This window comes from Tursiops truncatus, chromosome 10, assembly GCF_011762595.2.
Source record: "Tursiops truncatus isolate mTurTru1 chromosome 10, mTurTru1.mat.Y, whole genome shotgun sequence".
Lineage (NCBI taxonomy): Eukaryota > Metazoa > Chordata > Mammalia > Artiodactyla > Delphinidae > Tursiops > Tursiops truncatus.
In genome coordinates, this window is record NC_047043.1 from 62,211,305 (window position 1) to 62,238,240 (window position 26,936).

At 51.3% G+C, this 26,936-nt stretch overlaps 1 protein-coding gene across 6 annotated transcripts in view; it reads right to left on the reverse strand.

Moving 5' to 3' along the window:
- Nucleotides 1–26,936, reverse strand: part of CCDC12 (coiled-coil domain containing 12) — a 74,644-nt gene that overhangs the window by 11,361 nt on the left and 36,347 nt on the right. For 5 of the 6 annotated variants that reach the window (XR_012323992.1, XR_012323991.1, XR_012323989.1 and 2 more), the window contains exons 3-7: nucleotides 19,874–19,953; nucleotides 18,389–18,559; nucleotides 18,193–18,254; nucleotides 17,913–17,947; nucleotides 16,774–16,850 (exon numbers count right to left, since the gene is read on the reverse strand). Coding sequence is in view for 1 of the 6 variants with exons in the window: in XM_033864793.2 (XP_033720684.1) it covers nucleotides 16,591–16,676; nucleotides 16,774–16,850; nucleotides 17,913–17,947; nucleotides 18,193–18,254; nucleotides 19,874–19,953 (340 nt within the window). In the remaining 5 variants the exon portion in view is untranslated. Of the gene's footprint in view, nucleotides 1–14,668; nucleotides 16,677–16,773; nucleotides 16,851–17,912; nucleotides 17,948–18,192; nucleotides 18,255–18,388; nucleotides 18,560–19,873; nucleotides 19,954–26,936 lie in introns of those variants that run through there. The other variant, XM_033864793.2, reaches the window with a different exon arrangement.

Consider the following 26,936-nt stretch of genomic DNA (forward strand, 5'->3'; position numbering starts at 1 on the left):
CCTGCTGGGGGCTCCTAGAACACAGGCCAGGCTTCAAGAGGAAGCTTCAGCTCAGAGCAGGATCGAGAGGGTCCAGGGGTCCAGGGTCATAGAAGAGAGGCCTCTAATGACCCACAACATGCCAGCCTGTGGAGAAGTGGGGCCCATGTGTCAGCGGAGAGTGAGCAGGCTTTGACAGTCCACTCCCATTACCAGTCAACCTGGGGTGGAGGTAGGACAGAGGACAGAATGAGGGGAAAGGGGACTGAGTTCCCTGCAAGATGAAAGGGACAAGATCCAGTCCAGCGGTCTGATCAGAGCCTTGTTCAGACAGTTTGTGAGGGAAAATGGACCTTCCTTGGGGGAAGAAGGGGACACAACCCTGCTCTGAGGGCGGGTAAGGAGACATAGAACTTCCATGGGTGTTTGAGGGGACAGAGCTCTACTCTGAGGGTACAGGAGGGGACAATGAACCTCCTGAGGGGGTCTCAGGGGACACAGTTCTGCTCCGAGGGTACCTGAGGGGACAAAGCTTGCCCTGTGTAGTCTGAGACACAATCCTTTCCTGAGGGCACATGATGGGACATGGACCTTCTGTGGGGGTCTGAGGAGACACAGCTCTGCTCCAAGGGCGCATGAGGGGACATGGACCTTCCATCATAATCTGAGGGGACTCAGCTTTGCTCCGAAGGTGCGTGAGGGGACAAGAACTGCCCTGTATGGTCTGAGAAGAAACCATCCTTCCCTGAGGGCACGTGAGGGGACATGGACCCTCCGTGGGGCTCTCAGGGGACACAGCTCTGTTCCAAGGGCATGTAAGGGGACATTAACCTACCTAAGGGGATCAGAGGGGACGCAGCTTCACTCCGAGGGCGTGTGAGGGGTCTCTGGACCTCCTGCGGGGGTCTGTGGGGACACAGCTCTGCTCCAAGGGTGTGTGAGGGGACATTGGGCCTCCTGAGTGGGTCTGAGGGGACACAGCTCTGCTCCAAGGGCACGTGAGGGGACCACGAACAACCTGAGTGGGTCTGAGGGGACACAGCTCTGCTCTGAGGGTGTGTTAGCAGACATTGAACTTCCTGAGGGGGTCGTAAGGGACACAGCTCTGCTCCAGGGTGCGTGAGGGGACATTGGACCTCCTGAGTGAGTCTGAGGGTACACAGCTCTGCTTCGAGAGTGCGTGAAGGGACATTGAACATCCTGAGGTGGTGTGAGGGGACATAGCTCTACTCTGACGGCGTGTGAGGGGACACTGAACCGCCCGAGGGGGTCTGAGGGGACACACTCTGCTCCGAGGGCTTTAGAGGGGACACTGAACTTTCTGAGGGGGTCTGAGAGAACACAGCTCTGCTCCGAGGGTGCGTGAGGGGACACTGGACCTCCTGAGTGGGTCTGAGGGGACACACTCTGCTCCGAGGGCTTTAGAGGGGACACTGAACTTTCTGAGGGGGTCTGAGAGAACACAGCTCTGCTCCGAGGGTGCGTGAGGGGACACTGGACCTCCTGAGTGGGTCTGAGGGGACACAGCTCTGCTCCAAGGGCATGCAAGGGGATATTGAACCACCTGAGGTGATCAGAGGGGACACAGCTTTGCTCTGAGGGCATGTGAGGGGATTCTGGACCCCCTGCGGGGGTCTAAGGTGAAACAGCTCTGCCCTGCGGGCATGTGAGGAGACATTGGACTTCGTGCTTGGGTCTGAGGGGACACACCTCTGCTCCGAGGGCGCATGAGGACAGGACCTGCCCTGTGTGGTCTGAGGAGACACAATCCTTCCCTGAGGGCACATGAAGGGACATCGACCTTCCCTGGGGGTCTGAGGGGACATAGCTCTGCTCCGAGGGCACCTGAGGGGACATTCAATCTCCTGAGGGGGTCTCAGGGGACACAGCTCTGCTGCAAGGGTGAGTGAGGGGACATAGACTTTCCGTGTGGTCTGAGGGGACACAGCTCTGCTCCGAGGGTGCGTGAGGGGACATTGGCCCTCCTGAGGGACATGTGGGGACAAAACTCTACTCCGAGGGTGGGTGATGGGACATGGACCTTCCGTGTGGGTCTGAGGGGACACAGCTCTGCTCCGAGAGTACGTGAAGGGACATTGGACCTCCTGAGCAGTCTGTGGAGACACAGATCTACTCCGAGGGCAGGTGAGGGGAAACGGACCCTCCGTGGGGGTCTGAGGGAACACTGCTCTGCCCCAAGGGCATGTGAGGGGGCACTGGACCTCCTTAGGGAGTCTGAAGGGACACAGCTCTGCTCCGAGGGCAGGTGAGGGGAATTTGGACTTCCTGAGGGGGTCTGAGGAGACACTTTCTGCTCCGAGGGCATGACAGGTGACATTGGACCTCCTGAAGAGGTCTGAGTGGAAACAGCTCGGTTCTGAGGGCACGTGAGGGGACATGGACCGTCCTTGTGGGTCTGCGGGGACACAGCTCTGTTCCAATGGCGCGTGAGGGGACAATGGAGAACTGAGGGGATCTGAGGGTACACAGCGCTGCTCCAAGGGCATGTGAGGGCATAAGACCTGCCCTGTGTGGTCTGAGGAGACAGAAGCCTTCCCTGAGGGCACCCGAGGGGACATGGACCCTCTGTGGGGGTCTCAGGGGACACAGCTCTGCTTCAAGGGCATGTAAGGGGACATTGAACCACCTGAGGGGATTAGAGGGGACACAGCTCTGCTCCGAGGGCATGTGAGGGGACGTTGAATCTCCTGAGTGGGTCTGAGGGGACAAGCTCTGCTCTGTTTGTGCGTGAGGGGACATGAACCTCCCGATGGGGCCTGAGGGGACAGCTGTGCCAGAGGGCAAGTGAGGGGACATGGACCTTTTGAGGGGGTCTGAGGAGACACAGCTCTGCTCCAAGGGCATGTGAGGAGAGAAGGCCTGCCCTGTGTGGCCTGGAGACACAATCCTTCCCTGAGGGCACCTGAAGGGACATCGACCTTCCGTGAGGGTCTGAGGGGACATAGCTCTGCTCTGAGGGCATATGAGGGGACATTTGAGCTCCTAAGGGGGTCTCAGGGGACACAGTTCTGCTCCAAGGGTGAGTGAGGGGACATGGACCTTTCATGTGGTCTGAGGGGACACAGCTCTATTCCGAGGGTGCAAGAGAGGACAAGACTTGCCTTGTGTGGTCTGAGGAGACACAATCCTTCCCTGATGGCACGTGAGGGACATGGACCTCCACGGGGAGTCTGAGGGGACTCAGCTCTGCTCCAACGGTGCGTGAGGGGCAAGACCTGCCCTGTGTGGTGTGGAGACACCATCCTTCCCTGAGGGCACATGAAGGGACAAGGAGCCGTTGGGGTGGGAAACACTGCGGGGACACAGCCCTACACTGAGGGTGCTTGTGGGCATGGACTTCCTGAGGGCTCTGAGGGGAAAAAGCAGCGCTCTGAGAGTGCTTGATGGGGCACAGACCTTCTGTGGGGGTCAGCAGGGACACAGCTCTGCTCTGAGGGCACATGAAGTGACGTGACCCTGCCCCAGGGGGTCTGAGTGATAGTTTTGCTCCTAGGGGGTGTGAGGGGTCATGGACCTGCCGGGGGGGGGGCGGGGGCGGTGGTCTGAGGGGGTGCAGTCCTGCTCTGAGGGTACTAGAGGGGACGTGGACCATCCATCCATCAGGGGTCCTAACAGGGTCCTGGCTCTGCCTTCATTTTTAGAAGTGAGGTCTGGCTGTGGGGACCCGGTCAGAGGGTGCTGGGTCAGTGGCTCTCATTGAGCACTGGGACACACAGGCTGGACTGTGTTCAGCTATAACCCTGTTGTCTCCTCAGCCAGCCCCAGAATGATCCCAGCCCGAGGCTCCCACGGCCAGCTGAAACAAGCCTTGCCTGGGGCAGAGGAGCCTCCTCTTGGGCAGCGTAGGGGACTCTAGAGCCAGACAGGGGTCTGGGCCCTGGCTGGCTTCCCGTGTTTGCTGTGTGATCCAGGGCAAGCTGCCTTCCCTCTCTGAGCCTCAGCTTCACCTCTGAGGTCAGGCTCCTGTCCAGGTCTCTTGGCCTGTGTGGTCTCAGTACCCCGACCTGCTCCCTGGTGGGCCCCCAGGCTAGCTCTTGGCTGCCTGGACAAGGACTTTACCTTTCCCTTGGGCAGACCTGGGGCCCTCAGCACTGAAGGCCAGGACATCCCCAGGTGAGAGGCTCCCTCCTTCTTCGGCATCCCGGTCATGCAGGCAGTGGGGCCAAGAGGGTGGGTGTGGATCCTGGGCATCTCCTTCCCATCCAAAGGCTGGGGGTCAGGAAAGGGGCCAGGGTCTGGGAGGCAGAAAATTGTATCCCAGGCCTAAAACCATCCCTTCAGGCCTCAGCCTTCCATCTGTGCGTGAAAGGAGGGAAGGTGGGGCCCTTCGTGTGCCTGAATTAATTATGCCCCTGCCACCTGCAGCATCTGTTTTAGGGGGGTAGAGAGGAGAGTTTCAACGCCCCCAAAGGCTTCCTGACTGGAAGGCCTGATGGTTCTCAGTCCCAGTTCACAGACTGCAGGGTGGGGACACGGCCAGCGGTTCTGGCAGGGGACTCTGTTGATGGACAGCCCCATGGGGCTCCTGTTGGCTTTGCTTCCCAATGGCGAGGAGGAGGGGACAAGGCCAGGCTGGGAGGACGGGGTTCTGGGCATGGGACGCCGGGCTTGTGACCACTGCAAGCTCCCTTCTCAGAGCTTCAGTACCTGTGGCTCCAGACTCCAGGCCCTGGTGCACGAGGCCCTCCACCTGCTCCTCTCCACTCCCCACGCGGTGCTCTCCAGTCAGCCCTCCTTGGGGGCCTCTGCCCCAGCACCCTTTTCCTGCTGCAGCACGTATGAGTCAGGGGACGGCCTTGGTGTGAACCACGTCCTGGCCCTGCCCAGAGGCGAAACTGTCAGGCTACCTGCCCCCAACAAGCGCACCCCAACCAGTGAGATAGAGAGGTGTGCTGTGTGTCTGTTGTTATGTGTATGTGTTTGTATATATGCTTATTTGCATTTGCGTGTGTTTGTTTGTATATGTGCCTAGTTATATGTATCTGCTGTGTCTATTCGTACTGTCAGTTTGTAGTTCTATTTGTATCCTGTGTCTGTGTGTTGGTAATGTGCTCATGTTTGTAATATGTATCTGTGTGTCCATTTGCATGTGTGTCTTTTGGTGTGTCTGTGTGCGTGACTATACTGTGTGTGTACCAATATGTCTGTTTGTATTTATTGGTATGTCTGTGTATATGTGTGTGTCTATTTGTGTGTGTGTGTCTGTGTGGACCCGTGGTCTGAGAACGCCGCCTGTGGGTGGAATTTGGCCCAGAGACATGTTTGGTTTGGCCCTCATAGTATTTTCAACATCTTGAGCCAACATTTAAAAATCAGGATATTTCACATAAAAATTCAGCTTTTCAGTTTCTTTTAAAAATTCAGAAGCCCTGGCAGCCTCGGGCCTGCGTTCCCATGAGGCCACTCTCCTCCAGAGCTGCTCAGAGGCTGCCTCGTCCTCCCACCCTCCACAGCCTCACCACTTTTCTCGCCCAGCAGCACCTTGAGGATGACTGAGTTTGTGATCCCAGAGTGTGTGGTCATGACTGAGTGTAAGCCTCGTTGCCAGGGAGTGTGTGCACGAGTGTATGGGACGAGTTCATGTGTGTGTGTGTAGGGGGGAGGGTGTGTGTGCGCATAAATCCATTTTGCAATGGGGGGCGTGTACACGTGAATGCGTGTGTGCATATGAGGTCAATCTGTGTCAGTGGGCTGAGCGCATGTGTGAATGTGTGCGTGTGTGCATTAGGCAAATGTGAGTGTGTGGGGGACATGTGAGTGCCTGCATGTGTGTAGGGCATCTGTGCGTGCGGAGGTTTAGGTATGTGAATGCATGCGTTTGCAGGTGTGTGCGCGTGGGGTTTGTGTGGACATATTTGTGGCCATGTGGAGTGTGTGAGCCACTGCGGTCTGAGCATGCTCTGCACAGGAGCTTCTTTCGGCCTTTGAGGGGGAATCGGATTCCGGGCTTCTGGCTGGGCCACCTTGTGGGATTTATTTCTGTCTCAGTGCCGACCAGAGCCCTGAGTAATGGGAACATTTTAAGAAAACCAGTAAATACATAGAGAAAGGGCAGGCTGGCCGGGAAACAGGCTGGACACCCCTGCCCAGCCCACAGCTGCCAGAGGCCCTGAGTCCAGGCCTAAGGCAGGGAGGGAAGCAGCCCTAGAACCCAGCATGCTCAACCACTGTGCTCTATGGATACCCACTTCTGCCCATCCAGTGGGTGAGTCCCCTACACCACCTGGATGGCCCCTGGATCTAGGCATCTTTGCAGCTTGGCTCTGAGCAACAGATGCTCAGGACAGGCCCAGGGGGTGCCATGTCAGACCTGGCCCAGGGGCTAAGGGGACCTGACCCTCCAGGTGGGGCCCCTTTCCCAGCCAGGCTACAGTGGGTCCACATCCCTGAGTATTCGGTCCACACACGTCTCACACATACGTAGACCTTCCCTCGGGAGGGATGAGGCTGCCTGTGACCTGGCAGGGTTGGTGCTCCCCACAGGGTTGGGAGGGTACGCAATACACTCCACTTGGAGCCCACACACCCGAAAGTGCCTGGTGCCTGGAACCTGCGGAAGGCTGGTGTCGGTGGGGCGGAGTGGAGGGTTCTGTTGCTCCCCAGGACATGGCCACCACTGTTCTGGGTTTCAGGCTGACTGAGCCCCACTCCCGGGATCACCTCTGATATCAGCCCCTTAAATGACACAGGCCCCACGGGAAAGGATGGGGTGCTTCCTCTGGTGGGGTGAGGTTCCTTACAGAAGATCCACTTCAGCAGCGGGAAAAGCAGGCTATGCTGACCCACACTCCCCCTGCAGGGGCCCTGGGTCGGTGTCTTCTGCTGCCCCCCAGTGGCCGTGTGTGGGCAACAGGGGAAATAAAGGCTACACGGAGATTCTTATCCATAAAGGTCTGCTGGCTGAATAGAATTGCTGGGCTCTTGGCCCTAGATCCCCACCACTCCCTACCCCGCACTGTGATGCCCAGTGAGATGGTTTGGGGAAAGCCAAGTCTTTTAGACTGGTCTGAGGAAAGGAACGTGGCTCCTAGCACAGATCCCGAGACCACTTGGAAGGTCAGCTCCTGGAGAGCAGGGCAACGTCAGGTTTACAGCTGCATCCTTAGCCCCTGGAACAGTGTCCAGCACAAGGTGGATACTCAGGAAACAGGATGAATTAATGCCTGAATCCCCAGCTCCTGTAAGGGTGCTGCAGCAGGCCCCAGATGCAGCTCAGAGCCCCATGGAGAGGTCACCTGAAGGTGAGCAGGAGTCTCGCACACTGAAGGCCAGGGGTGGGGAAGAGCAGCATGAAACCCCAACAGGGGACTTGGCCTGGATGATGCCTTGGGCTTGAGGATGCACAGGTAGAGTCCAGGGGACTTGATTTGCCCAAACTGGTCACCTTCACACAATTCACCTGCAGCCCACTGGGCTAGACAGAATCTTCCCTTGTAACTTTAGGGGCTGTGCCTCTCTGTGACCCTGCGTCTGCGATTCCTCACCGTGTTACAGGCCCTATACCAGCCCGGATGTCCACCTGGCCTCTAGGGTCCTGTCCCTGCAATCCCAGGTATGACTTCCTCCCAGCCCTCGTGCTGCCTTCCCTCTTACCCAGAGGCATCAAGCGTGAGTCTCTGGGCCAGCAGGCCCTGTACTCCTGTCCTCTGCTTGGCAAAGGGGTATCCATGCTGTTGCCGAACATTTCAAACCTGACACCTCTCCTGAGATGACCCAGAGGCCAGATGTCCTTGAGGATTTCCAGCAGGAAGAGGGGCCTGGAGTGTTGGGAGGTCAGGGCTGTCCTGGAGGAGTGCCTGGTGAGCCAGGTAGCAGTGGGCACACCGGGGCTCCATCCACAGAGCTGGGCACTGCCACTTGGCCCATTTCTTCAGCCCTATGACAAAGGGGCTGCTGGGGCCTGAGAGTCTGTTGCTGGGGCCTGTCCCTCCAATCAAGAGTACTGTATTATTCTAGGTAGGAGTCCTTTATCAGATATGGGGTTTGCAAGTATTTTCTTAGTCAGTAGATTTTCTCTTCATCCTTTTAACAGGGTCTTTGTTGGAGCAAAAGCTTTTCATTTTGGTTGTCAAATCTGCCCTTTTTTCTCTTTATGAATTGTGCTTTCTCATGTCTAAGAACGCTCTTCACCAAGCTCTAGGTCCTGAAGGTTTTCTCCTATAATCCACTTTAATTTTTGTATAAGGTCTGAAGTGTAGGTTGGGGTTCCTTTTTGGGACCTTTGGATGGATATCCAATCACTCCAGCACAATTTACTGAAGACTGTCCTTCCTCCATTGAGCTCATTTTGCACCTTTGCCAAAAATTAGTGAGCCATACCTATGTGGGGCTACTTCTGAGTTCTCTGCATTCTTCCATTGATCTATGTGCCTACTTTTCCACCAATACCACCATCTTGATTACTGTAGCTGTATAATAAGTCTTGAAATGGGTTGATTGACTCTTCCTGCTTTATTCTTCTAGTTAAAAATTGTTTAAGCTGTTCTTGTAACCTTCCTGATACATTTTAGAATAATCTTGTCTATATATAAAAATCTTACTGAGATTTTGATATGAATTGCATTAAACCTGTGTATCAATTCTCCAGTAAAACCACCTGAGCTTGGAGATGTCTTTTTCAGGGGTTTAAAAATTATGAATTCAATATCCTTAATAGTTACAGAGCTATGCAAATTATCTTTTTCATTTGGGGTGAGTTATGGCAGTTTGCACTTTTCAAGGAATTGGTCCATTTCATCAACTTGTCAAAATGTGGGTATTTACAGTACCCCTTTATTGTCCTTTTGATGTCCATGGGGTCTATGGTGATAGCGTTATTTCATTCCTAATATGCCTAATGTGTGTCTCCTCTTTCCTTTTTTTCTCTTTTAATTTATTTTTGGCTGCATTGGGTCTTCGTTGCTGCGCATGGGCTTTCTCTAGTTGTGGTGAGCGGGGGCTACTCTTCATTGCGGTGCACGGGCTTCTCATTGCGGTGGCTTCTCTTGTTGTGGAGCACGGGCTCTAGGCGTGTGGGCTTCAGTAGTTGTGGCACGTGGGCTCAGTAGTTGTGGCTCGTGGGCGCTAGAGCATGGGCTCAGTAGTTGTGGCGCACAGGCTTAGTTGCTCCATAGCATGTGGGATCTTCCTGGACCAGGGATTGAACCCATGTCCCCTGCATTGGCAGGAGGATTCTTAACCACTGCACCACCAGGGAAGTCCCTGTCTCCTCTTTCTTCGTCAGTCTTTATTTCTTGTTAGTCAATTACTGATTTCTGCAATGTTTACCACTTTCTTTGCTCACCACTTCTTCCTGCATCCTGTGGCAGGCACTGCTGGCTGCCTTCCCGGTACTTTCTACCCTTCTTCCTTTCTCATGGAACCTCAATTTCAATCATGGTGGCAATGTGCCCAGCTTAAAATACCCTTACTCCCCACATGTCTGCAGTTAGGGTTGGATCTGACACAGTAATGGCTGATAAGATGTGAAGGAAAGCATGGGGGACAGGGCTTGAAGTCATGGTTTCTTCAGCTGGCTTGCCCTTTGCCCTTCCCCCTCCTGCCTGTAGCTCAAACCTGGGAGGTCGGTTGGGGGGGGGGGTGAAGGCCTCCAAGAGAGTTAAGGACAGCAGCTGAGGACACAGAAGGGACTCACGTCCTTCGTGGTCTCAAGGAGTCACTGTACCACCTTAGACATAACACAAGAAAAAACCCCTCCTCACTTAAAATCCTGTAGGTGAGCATCTGCCAAATGTCATCCTGATTCCCATATCCTTCTCCCTGCCCCCTCCCTCCTCCTCCTGCTACGGAGCATCCTCTAGTAGTTCTTTCAGCAAAGATCAGTGCAGAGTAAACACTTAGTGTCATAAGCCTGAAAATGTCTATCTTGCCCTTATTATTTATTATTGAGCAGACTGACGTTTATGTTTCCTCAGCACTTAGGAAAAATTTGTCTTCTACTATCTACCATTGACTGATGAAAAGTGGAACTCATTCATTAGTAGGCAAACTTTCCGTTGTTGTTGTTTTTTTTCCCCTCCTGTAGCTTGTTGGATTTTCCTCTTTCCCCTCAATGTTCTAATCTTGACCATTGTAGTGAAACTGCAGATGTAGCCATTAAAAAAAGTCTACTTCATACTCATCGAGTAATTTAGGTTGTGGATTCTGGAAATTTCTTTTAAAATTGTGTGAAATACAGTATATACAACCAAAAAAAAATGGAGAAAATGAATGGATAAAGAATAAAATGAATTCCCACCCCTTAAGCCAAGAAAAAGAACATTATCAACACCTCAGAGGGCCCCTTCCCAGAGCTAACCACAAGCCTGATGATGAGGATCATTGCCTTTGCTCTTCTGTGCCGACTTTACCACCCATGTGTGTATCCTTAGAGAGTGTATTGTTCTACTCTGCCTGTGTTGGAACATCACACAAATGTCTCATACTTCTTTTCTTCTGTGACCTGCTTCTTTTTAAAAAAAAAAAAATTATTTATTTTTGGCTGCGTTGGGTCTTCGTTGCTGCGTGCGGGCTTTCTCTAGTTGTGGCGAGCGGGGGCTACTCTTCGTTGTGGTGTGTGGGCATCTCACTGCGGTAGCTTCTCTTGTTGTGGAGCGTGGGCTCTAGAGCGCAGGCTCAGTAGTTGTGGCACACGGGCTTAGTTGCTCCGTGGCATGTGGTATCTTCTGGGACCAGGGCTCGAACCCGTGTCCCATGCATTGGCAGGTGGATTCTTAACCACTGCGCCACCAGGGAAGTCTGACTTGCTTCTTCTGAGATGTATCCACAATCTTACACGGGACTATAGCTCATTTCCTTGCTATAGAGTATTCCACTGTCAAAACAATAACTCATTGTGTTTTACTGTGTGTATGTGTGCTATTATGAACATTGCTTCTATTAGGGTTCCTGTCCCTGTCTCCCGGTATTCTTGTGCAACAGTGCTCTAGGACACTAATAGTGGAATTGCTGGTCACTGGCTGTGCACCAGTTCAACTTTTGCAAAAGTGGTCTTACCAACCAGCATTCCCACATGTGGCAGGTGGGAGGCCCGCTGCTCCACAGCACACCAGGGTAGCTAGTAACCCTTCTGTCTGAAAGTCTCCCTTGTCTGGCATCACCCCAGCTAGCTGAGCTTCCTTCTGTTGATTTTGAGCATGACAGAGCTTTTCTAATCCCTTTCAATCTGTTTGAAAGACTGGGTTTAGGTTTCTTTTTTTAAATGACATCAGACAAGAGTTTTTTTTAAAAAAAGCGAACAGGTACATTAATAGTAATTAATGACATATTTGGATTTATCTGTCCCACCTTTTTCTCTCTTTGCCTTCTTTTGGATAATTTATTTTTCTCAGTCCATTTTTTTCTTCTTAATTTCTTTGGAAGAGGTACTAGGGACTTCCCTGGCGGTCCAGAGGTTAGTACTCTGCGCTCCCAATGCAGGGGGGGAGGGGTTTGATCCCTGGTCAGGGAACTAAGATTCCACATGCTGCATGGTGAAGCAAAAAAAAAAAAGAAAAAAAAAAGAAAAAAAGAAGGGGTACATTCTATCACTCTATTTCTATTTTTAGCGTTATCCTAGAAATGTCAGCCTGTCTGTATACCAGAGTCTTTGCTCTCTTCCTGAGTGAGCTTGGTAGATGGCTGTAATTCCAATCACTGATCACCTCAGGACTTACTATTATTGTTGTTATGTACCCTAGCCCTTGTTTTACTTTTACTTCACAACACATATTTGTTTTATAAGGTTAACGTCTACTTAAATTTACACTTTCTTTCTCTTCATTCCTTCTTACGATCTCAGATTTTCCATCTGGGATTCAGTCTGAAGACATTCATTCAAAAAAAGACATTCAGTTTTTTTTTTTTTTTTTTAAGGAGAATGCTTATTTCTTTTTTAAAAAAACAGCTTTATTGAGATATAATATATACCTCATACAATTCACCCATTTAAAGGTACAATCCAATGGCTTTTAGCATATTCACAGACTTGTACAACCATCACCATAATCCACTTTAGAATATTTTCATTACCTCAAGATAGATTTTTTTAAAAAAGTCTGCTGGTGACAAAACCTCTGATCTTGTTTGTCTAAAAATATTTTGTACTTGTAACATATTTTCTCTGGGTATAGAATTTCAAGTTGACAATTACCTTTTGTCCAGTTAACACTGATGCCAGATGGTACCATTCCAGTTAACACCAGCTGTGTTTGAGACATTTGCTGTGGGCTTGCTCTTTGAAAGAAAATATAATCTCTAATTTTAAGATTGTTTCTTGGTCTTTTCGTTCTGACAATTTATTACAATGTGTTCACGTATGTACTGGTTTTTAAACACGTCCGCAAATTCTCAGACTCCACCTCGAGGTGGAACCTAATTCTTCTCCCTTTCTTCTCCCTTTGAGCGTGGTCTGGACGCAGTGACTTGCTTCTAACAAACAGACTGTGGCAGAATATCACTTCCAAGACCTGGTCATAAAAGACCCTAAAGCTTCCTCCTGCTTCCTCTCTGGGATCACTCATTCTGGGGAAAGCCAGCCTCTACCACATGTGAACACTCATGCAAGCCTTATGGAGAGGTGCACGCGGCAAGAACTGTGGGTGCGTAATGCTTCTCTATGCATTCCTGTGAGCGCTGGGAGTGGAAACGGTCCTAAAGCAGATCCTCCAGCCCCAGTCGAGCCTTGCGTTGCCTGCTGCCCTGGAGGACATCTTGACGGCTACTTCAAAGAGACCCCAAACTAGAACTACTCAGCTAAGCCACTCCTGAATTCCTGATCCACAGAAACTGTCAGAAAATAATGATTTGTTGTTTTAAGCCACAGAGATTTGGGGTAATTTGTATGCAGCAATTTATAATTAATACAAAGTGTGAAAAAACTTGAGGCAAACTTGCTTATTGAGCTGTAATGAACATACAAAAAGTGCAGAAAACGTATATGTACAGCTCAATGAATATTTGTAAAGTGAACATACCTAATGAGTCACCACCCATAACAAGAGACAGAACATTTGACTGCAGATGTCTTTTGGTTGCCCAGCTTGAGAACTGCTGACCTTGAACCTGTGGACTGGTGATTTTGAAAAGTTCAGTCATGTAAAAAAAAAAAAGACCTTTGCCCCATTTTTGCCTTTTTTTCCCCCTGGAACTCCAACCACAAGTTGGATCTTCTCACTCTATCCTTCATATCTCTTAGCCTCTTGTTTACACTACTGATCTGTTTATCGCGCTGGCTGCATTCTGGATAACCTCTTCAGATCTAGCTTCCTATTCACAAATTGTCTCTTTGGCTCTAATTCACAGATACAAGGTTTTAAATTGCTATAATAATTTTTACTTCTAGAGCATCACTTTGGTTCTTCTGCAAATCTATTCTGGTTTTCAAGCTTCTCTTTTAGTTCTTAAATCATTTTTAAACATTGAAATTATCTGACTGATAATTCTAATGTCTGAAGTCTTTGCAACTCTCATGCTACCATGTTCTTTCTGATGTCCTTTGCTCTGAGTGCTTTGTTGCCTAGTATATCTCGTGAACTTTTCTGTAAGCTATTCCTCTTTCTTGGAACTTTATTGGTGGGGATTCTTTGAGGACTCAGATGAATAAAGATTCATTCAGGTCGGATCTGCATTTCCTTCTATCAAGTGTCTGAGACCACCACATTCTGGGACCACTGTAAATCTTGACCTGAGGTTTCCCGTGTGCAAACCCACATGAGGGAGGGCTGCCTCAGTTCTCAAGGGAGACTTTATTCTACTCCAGTAATTGGCAGGGTTCAAGCTCCCCTTGGGATGTCAAGAGTACAGACTGATTATTAGTTTACAGAGGGTGCTGCCCTTTGGGGCCCCACCAGGCACTGAGGGCCTCCAAAACCAAGGCTCGATTTCACCTGGCTTGTCATATACCTCCAGGGCAAAGGTCAGGCTTCAGCATTCTGCCACTTCTCTTACCTTTTGGCCTGAGTATTCCATACTTTCTTGCCAGATCATTGATGCATTTAAAAAGCATTTGTCAATATTTATTTACCTAGTATTTTTAGCTGTTTTCCAAGGGAAGATCACTTCAGGCAAACCATCCTACCGAGATGCCAGAAACAGAAGTGATTGCTACTCCTTCTTCAAGTACCTTTTTTCTCCAGTTTTCTTTTCCCAAACGAATTCCTATCAGCTAAAGGACAGCTACCAGTACGTCAGGGCTCTCAACCTATCCCCTCTCTCTCCTTCTCTCTCTCTGCCACCTTTTGGATCTTCAACTTTACTTCCAATTTATTAATCCCTTCTTTGACTATAAGTAATCATTTAGCTCCTCCAGTGAGTTTCTTACTTTAGTAAACATTCTTGGGCTTCCCTGATGGCTCAGCAGTTAAGAATCCACCTGCCAATGCAGGGAACACGGGTTCAAGCCCTGGTCCGGGAAGATGCCACAAGTCGCGGAGCAACTAAGCCCGTGCGCCACAACTACTGTGTCTGCGCTATAGAGCCAGCAAGCCACAACTACTGAGCCCACGTGGCACAACTACTGAAGCCCACGCACTCTAGGCCCTGTGCTTCGCAACACGAGAAGCCACCGCAATAAGAAGCACGTGCACCACAACGAAGAGTAGCCCCCGCTCTCCGCAACGAGAGAAAGCCCGCACGCAGCAACGAAGACCCAACGCAGCCAAAAATAAATAAATAAATAAATTTTAAAAAATAAATAAATAAACATTCTTTATTTCCAAGATTTCTAATCAGTTGTTTCTTATACCAAATCCCTGTTCTTGAGTTGTGTGAGATCAGAAAGTCCCTCTTTGATCTCACTGGTGATAAAACAAATGCTCATTTTAAAGCCTGTTAGGATATTATCGTTTTACTTTCTTCAAGTAGAAATTCTCCCACTTGTTGGGCTGCTGGCCATTCTTTATGGCACTGGATTTTCTCATGCATTTTATAATTTTTGAGTGTCCCTCATGGGTGATAGTTTTTGCTTTTCTCTCTCCCTGCAGGGCCGTTGTTCTATAGGGCACACAGGGCTGCAAATGCAGAAGCAAACCTTTCATTAACTCTCTGGGCTCTCATACAGTGGGGATATCCTTACTCTGGTGCTGAGTGGGAGCCTAGTTGCCAGTCACAGGTGTCTGAGTCCTACACTGCCACAGACAAACATCCTGCTTCCAACTGCAATCCCAGGAGGTGGGGGCATCTTTTCACCCTTTATTCCTAGGAAGGGAAGCCCAGCTCTAGACCCTGGCTATGCAGAGAGAGCCTGGCTCCAGTCCTGACACCTGTGGGGCATGTCTGATCCCTGTCCATTGTGGGAATCAGTCCTGGCCTTGTCTCACTGCTCACCACAGCAGTCAGCCACCTACCACTTCAGCCCTTACTCATAGCTGCCAGTTTCTGCTCCCTTCCCAAGAACTATCTTCTTAGAGGAGTTGCATAATTTTAAGTTAAACCATTTACTTTATTGTATGAGTGACAGTCCGTGTGCACACACTCCCTCCACCTCTACCGCCCGAGTCCTCAGCACCGTCTACCAGAGCTGGGCCATTGTGTTCCTAGAAGCTGGCACAGAGGGAGGAACACACTGGGATGACTCAGGGCAGGGGCGGGAGGCTCAAGGGGAAACCATGAAGGAAACTTAAGAGTGTGATCATCCTGGAGGAGATGAAACTCTAAATGGTCACAGGTACCTGGAGTCAGACTTGTGGCCAGCCGGTCATTCTGGAGAGTCAGCTCCACAGAGGAGGCTCATGGTCCTGAAGCCAGGACCTTGGGGACCCAGGGTCCAAGACCACCCCCGAAACCCAGGCTACAATACCCCAGTCTTTAGCAGAATGGGCCACCCTCCCCCATACGGGTGCCCTGTGCCAGGGAAGCCAGCATCTAGCTCTGGCAGGTGAAGTGGGGAGATGGGCTGCTGGGGCTGTGGGTGGAATGTGAACGAGCAGTGCCAGGGGCCCCGAATCTGTAGTGGCCCAGAGTCGAGGCTTTGCCAAGGCACAGCTCACCCCCTTCATGGGCCCAGTCGCTTCCTTCTCACTGCGAGGGCATCCACAGAGGACCAGAGTGGGAGCCTCTCCAAGGTATCCCACAAACTACTGTAAGGCCTATCTCTGTCACCCAAGGATTTTGAGATGATCACCGCTGACCAAGGACTGGACCAGAAACCTGGACCCAGAAGGTCAGGCCTGGGCCTTCTCCACCCCTCCAGCCTCAACATGTTCAGCCCAACACAGGGCTTACTCATATTAAACATCACCTCTGCAGCTGCCCCGTCTTGGGGCCCAAACCCAGAGTATCCCAAATATTCAGGAGGTTTCTGCCATACACAGGGGTCTGCTTGTTTCTATTTCCAGACATTAAAAAAATTCAAAATAACATATATATGTAGAGATACAGCAAGCCCACAGAGTTGTTGCTGGCTCTGCCCCAACTCAGCACGCTGGGGACCACTCAGGAGACAAGGAGCCGACCTCACAGCATGGGGAGGGGTGGGGTTCAGACTGCTAGGCAGGGAGTCACTGTTCTGAGGCCAAACTGGAGGTGATGGCAAGCCCAGCCCTGACCCTTGCCCAAGACCATCCTCCTATAGAACAGGCCTGAAAGGCGGGCGGCGAGGGGATAGGGCGTGCCTCAGTCGGAGTCACCAGCCTCTTGTTCGGTGGTGGTGGCCGCCACTGCAGAGGCCAGGTTGTCCTCCTGGCCCTTCAGCCTCTCACCTGGAAGGGTGGCAGACAGGAGGAGTGGAGAGGGGCCGTGTGTTTGCGCCACCACCCAGAGGGCAGGGAACGCTGCCTTACCAGGCCCCGCACTTACGGATCAGCTCGGCGATGGCCCTCTGGGTCCGCTTTTCTAGCTTCTCCAGCTTCTTGGCTACATCTCTCTTGAGGTCCCTGGAGCAGGGAGGTGGGAGGTGGGAGGAGGCCGGAGGCTGAAGGCTGGCCTGGTGTGGCCTTGGGGCCTTCCCCTCCCACAGCCCCTCCGGCATCAGGAATCACACTCAGGTGCCTGAGGTCAGGATGCTCCTCCCCTCTCTCTTTCTGTGTCCTCCAAAACCCAGCACCAGCCAACCTTGCCAGTCCCAGTGAGGCAGGGACTAGCACCACAGACCCACCCAACACAGGGGACCGAGTCAAGGTGTACAAGGCAGATGGTTCTTAGGGTCCTCTCTTTGTCTGTTCCCCTTGGTCTCCATCAGGGAGTGACTTGCCCTGGCCCGCTGGGGGTCCTGCTCCTCCTTCGACCACACGTTCACCCTCACCACCAGGAGCTTCCAGAAGTGCACACACAGCCTATTCCCCCTGGATCTGGGTTTCCAAGGACACGCGCCCCATGCTTTTGTTTCATCATATCAGAACACCTTCAGCTAGTGCCGTACTTGACACAGAATTGCAAGTGAGAGGGAAATGGCTGGTACCTCTGGACCAAGGTAAAGCGAACACACAGCCCTCTCTCGCCCTCTTTCTCTGCCCAGTCGAAGGGGCACCATGAACGATGAGCATCCCCATTTCAATGCAGAGGAAGCTGAGGCCAAAGGTAAACAGGCTAGCTGGTGGCAGAACTGGCACAGAAACCTTCATCTGCCCTTCCCACCGTCTGGCCTCTACCCTATGGCTCCCTGAGGGCAACGGTCAGCCTTGTTCAAATGGAGCTCTCTGAGGTGGGGCGGGCCCTCATCCTTTCAGAAGGGACGTTTGGAGGGGACTGCTGAGCCCCCTCTGCCCGAGCCCCTCCCCACCCTTAGGTGTCATTCCCCGTCATGTCCCTCTCATTCTCCACTCACGTCCTTCTCGGCGCTTACTTCAGACATTAATAATCTGAACATAATAATTCAGGCAGTATGTCTACACTGCCTGCCTCCCATTGCGAGGCTGGGAAAGGCCCAGCCGGAGCCCATGCCTAGCACCAAGAGTGTCCCAGTCAGTCTGCACTGGTCCTACATGGGCAACACTCACCAATCAGGCTTCCGGGGTGCGAGGTTGGCCAGGTCCTGGGGAGGGAGGAGACACAAGTCAGGGCTGGAAGGGCTTAGCCCCAAGGGAAGTAGAAGACAGGGGACAGAGGTAGGAAAAGGGGAGAAAAGGGAGGAGGAAGGAGGGGGCTGAGGGGAAACAGGGAGGTAGAAAGGGAATAAAGAAGTGACGAGAAGGAAGGATGTGTGAAGAGAGCAGGTGGGAAGGAGAAAAGGACCCACAGAAGGAGCAAGGGAGGATGGGGACACCCCCAGGCACTCACCACTTCCTCAATGATGGGCTCTGGCTTGGCGGCCTCCAGCTGCTCCTTCACCTTCTCTTCCACTAGAGGGCGCAAGACAACAACAGAGGCAGGTCGGAAAGGAGCCACCACTCTCCCAGATAGGCAAACTGCAGCCGCAGGTCCCTGGGAGAGTCTGGGCTTTCTTGCCCCGCCTCTCCCCTTGGCCCCTAACTACCTAGAGGTGAAGATCCTGCAAAGGCAGCTCTGGAGGAAGGGCTTGGGTTTCTCAGGACGAAGGCAATCCGGGGATGAAGGAGGGCCAGCAGGCGGCAGCCAGCTAGAGTAGATGGAGCCAAGACCTCTAGCCAGGAAGCATGGGTGCTTCTCTTAGTCCCAGGATCCCCAGCTGGGAAATGAGACAGTTGCCTGGATATATCCAAAGTATGGTTTTGGGAAGGGCCTTGAGGACTGGCTTTTCCCATACCCTCCTGGGGCTCCTGGGCTCTGAGGATGTGCCCTGGGAATGGCCAGGGCACAGGTGGCATTTCTTCCCATCCCACTCTTAGATCTGTGCTCCCAAGACCAGCGGGGCAGCCACCTTGAGGAGTCCTGCCCACGTGTACCTCCCGGCTCCACCCAGCTGCCAACAGCACAACGGGCCTCTGGGTGGCCTGACCAGGAGGGCCCTGACCCTGTGGGGACAGATGTCAAGAACAACAGATTTGGGCTCCATGGGCTTCCTCTAACCCCCCTCACCATTGTCCCGGGTCTCCTCATGGCCCTTCTGCCCTGCCTCACCTCCCTCCAGCCACAAGTGCTGACCCTGAGACATGGGACCAGCTCCCCGTCCCTGTCCTCTGTCCTGCCTTACTCTCCCCACCATGACACTGCCTCACCACGGCAAGGCCCAAACCATGAAGCAGATCACCTGGGAAGTGTGTGCATCTCAGGGCCGAAGGAGATGGGGAGGCAGACTGGAGTGTGGCTGAATGTGCAACACTTTACTCTTTTATAAGATAAATGTATCTATTAGTTTATTACTCATATAATTAAAAATTGATAAAAACAAAGAATAAAAAACACGGCCAGGGCCAGGGATCTGCATGATAGGAAGCACCCCAGCATCTCCAGCGTGGATGGCTCTGGACAGGCTGCAGCTGGCCAGATGCTCCGGCTGCTGTGCAGCTCCCCACACCGTGGTGTGACTGGGCAGCCTCCGGGCCAGGCCCTTCATCCCACCAGTGAGAACACCTCTGCCCATCCTTTGTGCTCTGGCACTGCCACGCCCCAAGCTGGGCGGGTGTCTGCCTGCCCACTACTCTCCAAGCACCTGGATGGTCAGCCCGTCTTCAGCGTCTCTTACTCTGACCCTCCAAGGGCCCGCAGCACCCATCACCCTGCCCCTGCTGTCCAAGGGCCCCAGGGCCACTTCCACTTCTCAGCCCGGAGAGGTCCTCTGAGGGGATGTGGCCACTTCCCTCACAGGCCCCTGGAAAGCTTCCAAGGCAGGGCGTGAGCAGGGCAGAGCAGGCACAACAGGCCGCTTCAGCGCCCAGACTGCTTCTAGTTGTGCATCTGCCACGAGATGGTGACGGAGGGTCCTGGAGGCCCAACTTCCAGCCCCGGCACTGTCAGTTATTCTCCAAGAGACGGTGACACCTGCCAAGGTGGAGGCAACCAACAGTGCCATGGAACAGAGGTGGAGATGCAGCCCACCTACCTGCGATTGGCTTGGCCTGGGGCACCCTTCTCTTCTTCAGGTCCTCATCCTCTGGGACATAGTTCCGCAGCCTGAGTTCCCTAAAGGGCAGAGAGAACAAGCAGAGAGAAAGTAAGGTATAACACACTCTCATTCCCCTTATACAGGTTGCAGGTTGGCATGTGATGAAGCCATAGGAGCTGGCTACTTCCTGGACTTTCCTCTGGTCTCTCTGGAGATGACCTGGTAAAGGGGGACAGCACAGGAACAGAAGCTTCACTGTGATAGGCTCCCTTCTCCGAGCCTCAGCCTCCTCACCTTCCAGTTAGCAGCCGGGCCGGGTGCTCTCCCAAAGCCCCACCTGCACTGTAGGTTCTCATCAAGAGCTGGGGTCAGGGGTGTACAGAGAGCATTCACTGGATGTCTTCTCCAGCATTATCTCCATTTGACAGTTACGGGAACTGGGGGTCAAAGAGACTGCACCATTTTTATAGGGTCATACAGCAGTGGTCGCAGCATCTGAGACAAGGCAAGCTGTGACTCCAAGCCAGGGCCAGAGCTACTCCTAAAAGAGGAAGCCAGTGGTCACCCACTGGTTCCCCAAGCCCCACCTGCTCCTCAGAGCCTTCGTTCCCTGGAGCCTCAGCTACTGGTGGCAAGGGTCTGGTGTGCTGGCCAGAAAGGGCTGAGGGAACAGGCATGACAGTGTGCAAGGCTGGGAAAGCCACAATGCACCTGGACAGCCATAAGAAGTTCACATACCTCGCCCCTGCAAGGGGTTTTTTAAATCTACCAGAGCAGATCCCACGACCTCCTCCACGAAGGGGTAGCGGCCACAAGGAGCCAGAATGGCACACTAGGATTGACCAGCGACCGTGGTGTTGTTTTCCTCTTATTGCAGTCTCCTCGGGCAGGGCTGGCTGTACCAAGTGCTCACTGGAGGCCTCCCTGGCTCAGCAGCTCATCAAACCCCGACTCCCACACACAGCAGCCTGCCCGCAGGATGGGCCCTTGGCTAACTCCACAGGGTAGCAAAGAGAGAGTTCCTGGGGGCTGCTGCTTAATAAAGGCAAGACAGAGACACTAGGACAGACCATCTAGGCCCTGCGGGAGGCAGAAGTGGCCTCCCCAACCGGTTAGCCAGATGGGACTGGGATGTGGGTCCTCTTTCTTCCCCACTACCTCTTCTGAGCCCTCTCAGGGCTGCTGGCGCCTCAGAAATCCTGGGAACATTTTCTCAACAGGAGGCCTCCTGTGGTCTGTCATCTATGGAACCCTCTGTCTGTGCCAGGGAAATGTGTGGCTGATTTCTCCAGCCCCTGGGCAAGCAAGCTTTTCCAGAAGGGAGGCAGGAGGTGTCTGTGGCTACACAGTTAGCAAGTGACAGTGGTCTCAACTTGGGGTTTTTCTGACACCAAATCAGTCCCCTATTCACCAGCTTCACCTGCCCCCCTGCCCTCTGCCAGGGCCCCCAGGGCCTGCAGTCCTGGGGCTTGGCTAAACCTGTGTGCCTGGGAGTAGTACCAGCATGGCCTGTGTGGAGGAAGCCTGCTGCCTACTCCCAGGGTCTACCTCCTCTAAGGAGCAGGGACACCATCCCCTAATGCCTGGAGGTAAATGCCAGGTCACTAAGGCACTGGGAGAGAAAGTGGGGCATGATCGGTACACTGACTTTCGTTTGTAACAGGGTGGGGAGAAAAGTGGAAGAGAAACTGGGTGTGGGAAGAAAACTGTGGGGATTCGTGAGAATAAAAAAAAAACTGTCACTCTCAGAAACTGGCTCCAGGGTCTTGTAAGAGATCAGAGAGAGGAGAGTCTGGTGGCAGCTGTACCCAGAGCTCATAGCAGTAACCACAAGCACCCACACCTCCAGCACCCCCTGCTGCCCTGCTTCAGAAGACTAGCCAGAATGAGGGAGGACACAGCAGGAGACACAGAGAGGCCAGAAGCAACAGGAAAGAGCAGCAGCATCTGGTGGGCTGGCTGCACAGCAACCACCCCCAGCACCCCCGGTAGCCCCGCCGGCCACTGTCCCCTGTTCTGCCCTAGAGCTGAGCACTGCTCAAGCACTCAAGAACACCTGGGTCCCAGTCACTGTGGAAGTGCCCCATGCTGGGCTCCGATTTTCACATCTGTAAACAAGAAGGCTATGCTGGGTGTGTCGAGCTCTGTCAAGCTAGGTTCAAGTCCTTCCCTGGTTCAGTCTGTTGAGAGATAATGAAGAGACTGACCCTCACTAATGTCCAATTAACTGCTCCTCCCACCCCACCCCTATTTACCACCAAATGGCAAAAGTTTCTGGAGAGGTCATGGGGCACTGGGTTCTGCTCTGGGGCCTGGCCTTTCTAACAAAGGAACAAGGTTTAATTCCCTCCTTCTGCAAGCTTAAAAAAATCTGTGTGGAAAAAAAAAAAAAAATCTGTGTGTTGGTGAATTACCACGGCAACAAGGACCTGAGGGGCTGCAATCACAGAAAGAAGGGAAGTGCAACAAGGTGAGCCTGGCTTTGGGCATTTCTTTCCCCTTAAAGCACTTGTCTTTTTACAAGCAGAAGCTGAAAAGCCGAGAGACCAAGCAGAGCTTCCTGCAATCTCATGAGGCTGAAGAGACAAAAATTTGTGTTCAGTGAGAGGAAGCCTCTTCATCAGTCCTGAAAGGGTAGGTCAGGGTATCCATGTCTGCCAAAAGCTGGAATAAACTCCTTCTGGGGGAAAATAAACTATTCAAAATCCCAAATCATCTCTGGAACTTTTCATATGCAATATCCAGAATTCAATCAAAGCCAAGAGAAAAAAATAAAGATAACAGAAATGCACTCACAGGAGACCTAGATACTGGAATATAGTATCAGAAATGAAATGTGCATTAATTGAAATTATTAAAAGTTCAGGAAGGTATACCACAAGATTGAGAATTTTAGCAGAGGGCTTCCCTGGTGGCGCAGTGGTTGAGAGTCCGCAACGGGAGAGGCCACAACAGTGAGAGGCCCGCGTACAGTAAAAAAAAAAAAAAAAAAAAAAGAATTTTAGCAGAGATCTGAATTTCGGAAACTGTAAAAATCAATCAAATGGAAATTCTACAAGTGAAAATAGAATCAAAATTAATAAATCAATAAATGGGTTCAACAGCAGTGTGGATACTGCTAAAGAAAGGATTAGTGAACTGTAAGATAAGCCAGAAAATATCCAGGCTGAGGGACAGAAGTAAAAAAGTTGAAAAATATAGAAAATAACTTAAGAAACATATGGAACATGGTGGAAAGATCTAACATACATGTAATTAGAGTCCGCAAACCAATATTTAAAGAGATAATGAGTGAAAAATTTACAGAATTAATTAAAAACATCAAGCCATAGATTAAAGAAACTCTATGAACTCCAAAGAAAAGCATAACTAGGCAAATCACTGTCAAACTACTTAACACCAAAGACAAATTCTTAAATTGGACAAAGACACCCAAACTTCAAAGGAGAAACTGAAAATGACAGCTGATTTTTCAACAGAAGCCATGAAAATCGTAAGACAATGGAGAGATACATGGGAAGGGCCAAAAGTAAATAAAATGTCACACCAGAATTATAAAGCTAGGTTAAACAGCCTTCAAAGAAAGACTTTTCCAGATAAAGAAAAATTGGGAAGATTAGTCATCAGAGGATCTGTTCTTTAAGAAATACTAAAGGGAATGCTTTAGACTGAAGGAAAATGATCTCATATGGAAGCATGGAACTCAGGAAGGAATGAAATGCATTCCTTGAGAAGCATGAAAGAGTAAATACGTGGGTAAATTTAAATGAATATTGACTGTATAAACAGTAATAATGACTTGTGGGATTTCAAATATAGCAACAACAGTACAGAAGACAGGAAGAGAGGCAAATGGCCTTAAAGTGTTCTGAGGTTGTGGCACTGTATGGGAAATGGTAAAATGTGACTTGTTATTAGACTTTGATAAGTTAAGGATGTATGTTGTATCGCTGTGGAAACCTCTATAAGGGAAAGGAGTATATTATTAGCAAGATAACAGGAAGGACATGGAAAGATTAAAAACAAAAAATCCAAAAGAAGACCGGACTTGAGACACAACAGGAAAGCCAAGAAACGAACGGTAAGACAAGAGGGTCACGAGGTGGGCCCAGGCTGCCATCCTGGGGGCTTCCCCCTGCAGTGACTGGAACTGTCACAGCTCTTGGAGACTGGGTGGGATGTGACTGCACTCATCAGGCAGCACTGGCATCTGGAATTCACCCTTCTGGAGGCCACTAGAGCCAAACGCTGCTTCTGCTATCCCCATTTTAGAATGAGGAAGCTGCTCGGGTGAGAGGGTACAAGAGCCTTGGCCTTCCAACAGTGTGACCTGGGTTCAAATCCAGCTTTGAAGCTTTTGAGACAGGATGGAAAGTGTCATGCTTTCATTGGCTTCCATATGGAAATCAAAGGTATCATTTCTCATGAGGCTGTGGGTGACACAGAATGTGGACATCAACACTGCACAGAGTGGTCCTGCAGAGCAAAGGTCAAATTGCCCAGGAGTGTTACCTTCCCACTCCACACTGCTGCCCCAGAAGCCCCTTCCTAAACCCTGAGAGCTCTCTAACTGCTATGAGGGGAATATGGCAGACTGTCCCAAAATGGGACGGTCAACCCTCCAAAGCCCAGAGAGTAACCCTTGAGTGCAGGTGGGAATGAGCAGCCCAGCAGCCCATGGCTGGGCCATGCCCAGCCTGCATGGCCTACCAAGCCTTCTCAAAATACTGCGCAAGCAGATCGAAAGTGGTCCTCGTGTGGCCCACAGGGTGGCAGGGACGCGCCTGTTTCTGCACATTGCACATCAAGTGGCAGGGCTGGCCAGGACATACCCCAGCAGTTGAGGCCCAGCCAAAGAACAGCCTACTACCTGCCTCTCCAGTATGTCTGATCTCCATGAACTTGGCATTGTTACTGGTAAGTCCAGGAGCCTGGCTTCTTATCTTACTGCTTATATCTACAGCCCTTTCTGCTCAGCACTAGGTGTGAAATGGACCTGGACTGAAATCTTCTGGATAGGGAAAGAAGACAGATTCCAAATGCACGGGCTCTTCCTACGCCAGGCAATGCCCAGACACTGAGGAAATGTGAGCCGATCCCCAGCTCTCCAGGAGCCAAAGGCAGATGGTGGAGAGAGCCAGGCCAGAGAAGAACCAGGAGCCTTTCAGACTCCCCCGGTCTAAGGCTGCAAAACAGGGGAGTCCTGTGCTACGGTGCTCTGGAGGACACAGACATTAAGAGCCCCCTCCTGGAGCCAACCCTCTCCTAGCGGGGAGAGTGCATCATGCAAACCCTGCTTATGTGCCCTTTGGCCCATATGAACAATAGAACGCCACATGACCAAAGGGACAAGGAAGATGCTTTTTATGAACTTCTGTGTAATGAATGTCAAGATGTACTGTCAAATTGACATGAGCGAGGTGAGGAACAGTAGTATGGCAGTATAGTGTGCTATCACGTGTGTAATAACAAGCATGTGTATGTGGGGGGTTGGGGGGATATATATCAGCATATTTGAATATCTGTGCACAGTCCACCTCTGAAAGGAGCCAAGCAGCTGGCCCTCAAGGTGGTCTTGCAACTAGGAGGTTGGGAGTGAAGGAAGATTTTTTTCCCCTGTGTGTCTTTTAACACCTTTTGCATTATGAATCATGAATCCTTTACATACTCAAAAAATAAAATAAAATATATATAAAATACATAAAGATACACCCAGACATTACATGGATCATTATATAACCACTGAAAATAATGTCTGCAAAGGATTGTTCTGAACATATAACAGAAATTTAACAGACAGAAAACAACAACCAAACGTTGACAATGAGGGACTTCCCTGGTGGCGCAGTGGTTAAGAATCCACTTGACAGTGCAGGGGACAGGGGTTTGAGTCCTGGTCTGGGAAGATCCCACATGCCATGGAGCAACTAAGCCCGTGTGCCACAACTACTGAGCCTGCGCTCTAGAGCCCATGAGCCACAACTACTGAGCCCATGTGCCACAACTACTGAAGCCCACAGGCCTAGAGCCCGTGCTCCACAATGAAGAGAAGCCACCGCGATGAGAAGCCCGCACACCATAACGAGGAGTAGCCCCGGCTCGCCGCAACTAGAGAAAGCCCGCGCGCAGCAACAAAGACCCAATGCAGTCAAAACTAAAATTAATTAATTAATTAATTTAAAAGTTGACAATGATTATCTAAGAGTGATTTTTCACTTGGTTATTTTGAATGTGCCAAGAGCTAGTTCAGACAGGCCCCTGCCCAGCTGAAGCTGCCATCGCATCTGAGCCACATGGTCTGCACCTACTCCCCACCCAAGACTCCACAGAGCCCAGCCCAGCTTCTCTAAATTTACAGGCTGAGGGGCTTCCCTGGTGGCACAGTGGTTGGGAATCCGCCTGCCAATGCAGGGGACACGGGTTCAAGCCCTGGTCCCGGAAGATCCCACATGCTGTGGAGCAACTAAGACCGTGCACCACAACTACTGAGCCTGCGCTCTAGAGCCCACAGGCCACAACTACTGAGCCCGTGCGCCTAGAGCCTGTGCTCTGCAACAAGAGAAGCCACCACAATCAGAAGCCCGTGTACCGCAACTAAGAGTAGCCCCCGCTCACCACAATCAGAGAAAAGCCCATACGCCGCAACGAAGACCCAATGCAGCCAAAAACAATAAATAAATTAAATTAAATAAATTTTTAAGTAAGTAAATAAATAAATTTACAGGCTGAGCTTTGCCCCCAATCCACCTGAAAATGCATAGCTGATGGGCACTTAAAGAAGTAGAAACAGCTGATATGCCAAAACTCAAGGACTGAAAAATTAATTATGGCACTCTCAAAGAAATACTAAGCAGCCATTGAGAATTTTATAGAAGCATGTTTATCAAAAGATGATCAAGATATGGTATGTGGGGCTTCCCTGGTGGCGCAGTGGTTGAGAGTCTGCCTGCCGATGCAGGGGACACGGGTTCGTGCCCTGGTCTGGGAGGATCCCACATGCCACGGAGCGGCTGGGCCCGTGAGCCATGGCCGCTGAGCCTGCGCGTCCGGACCCTGTGCT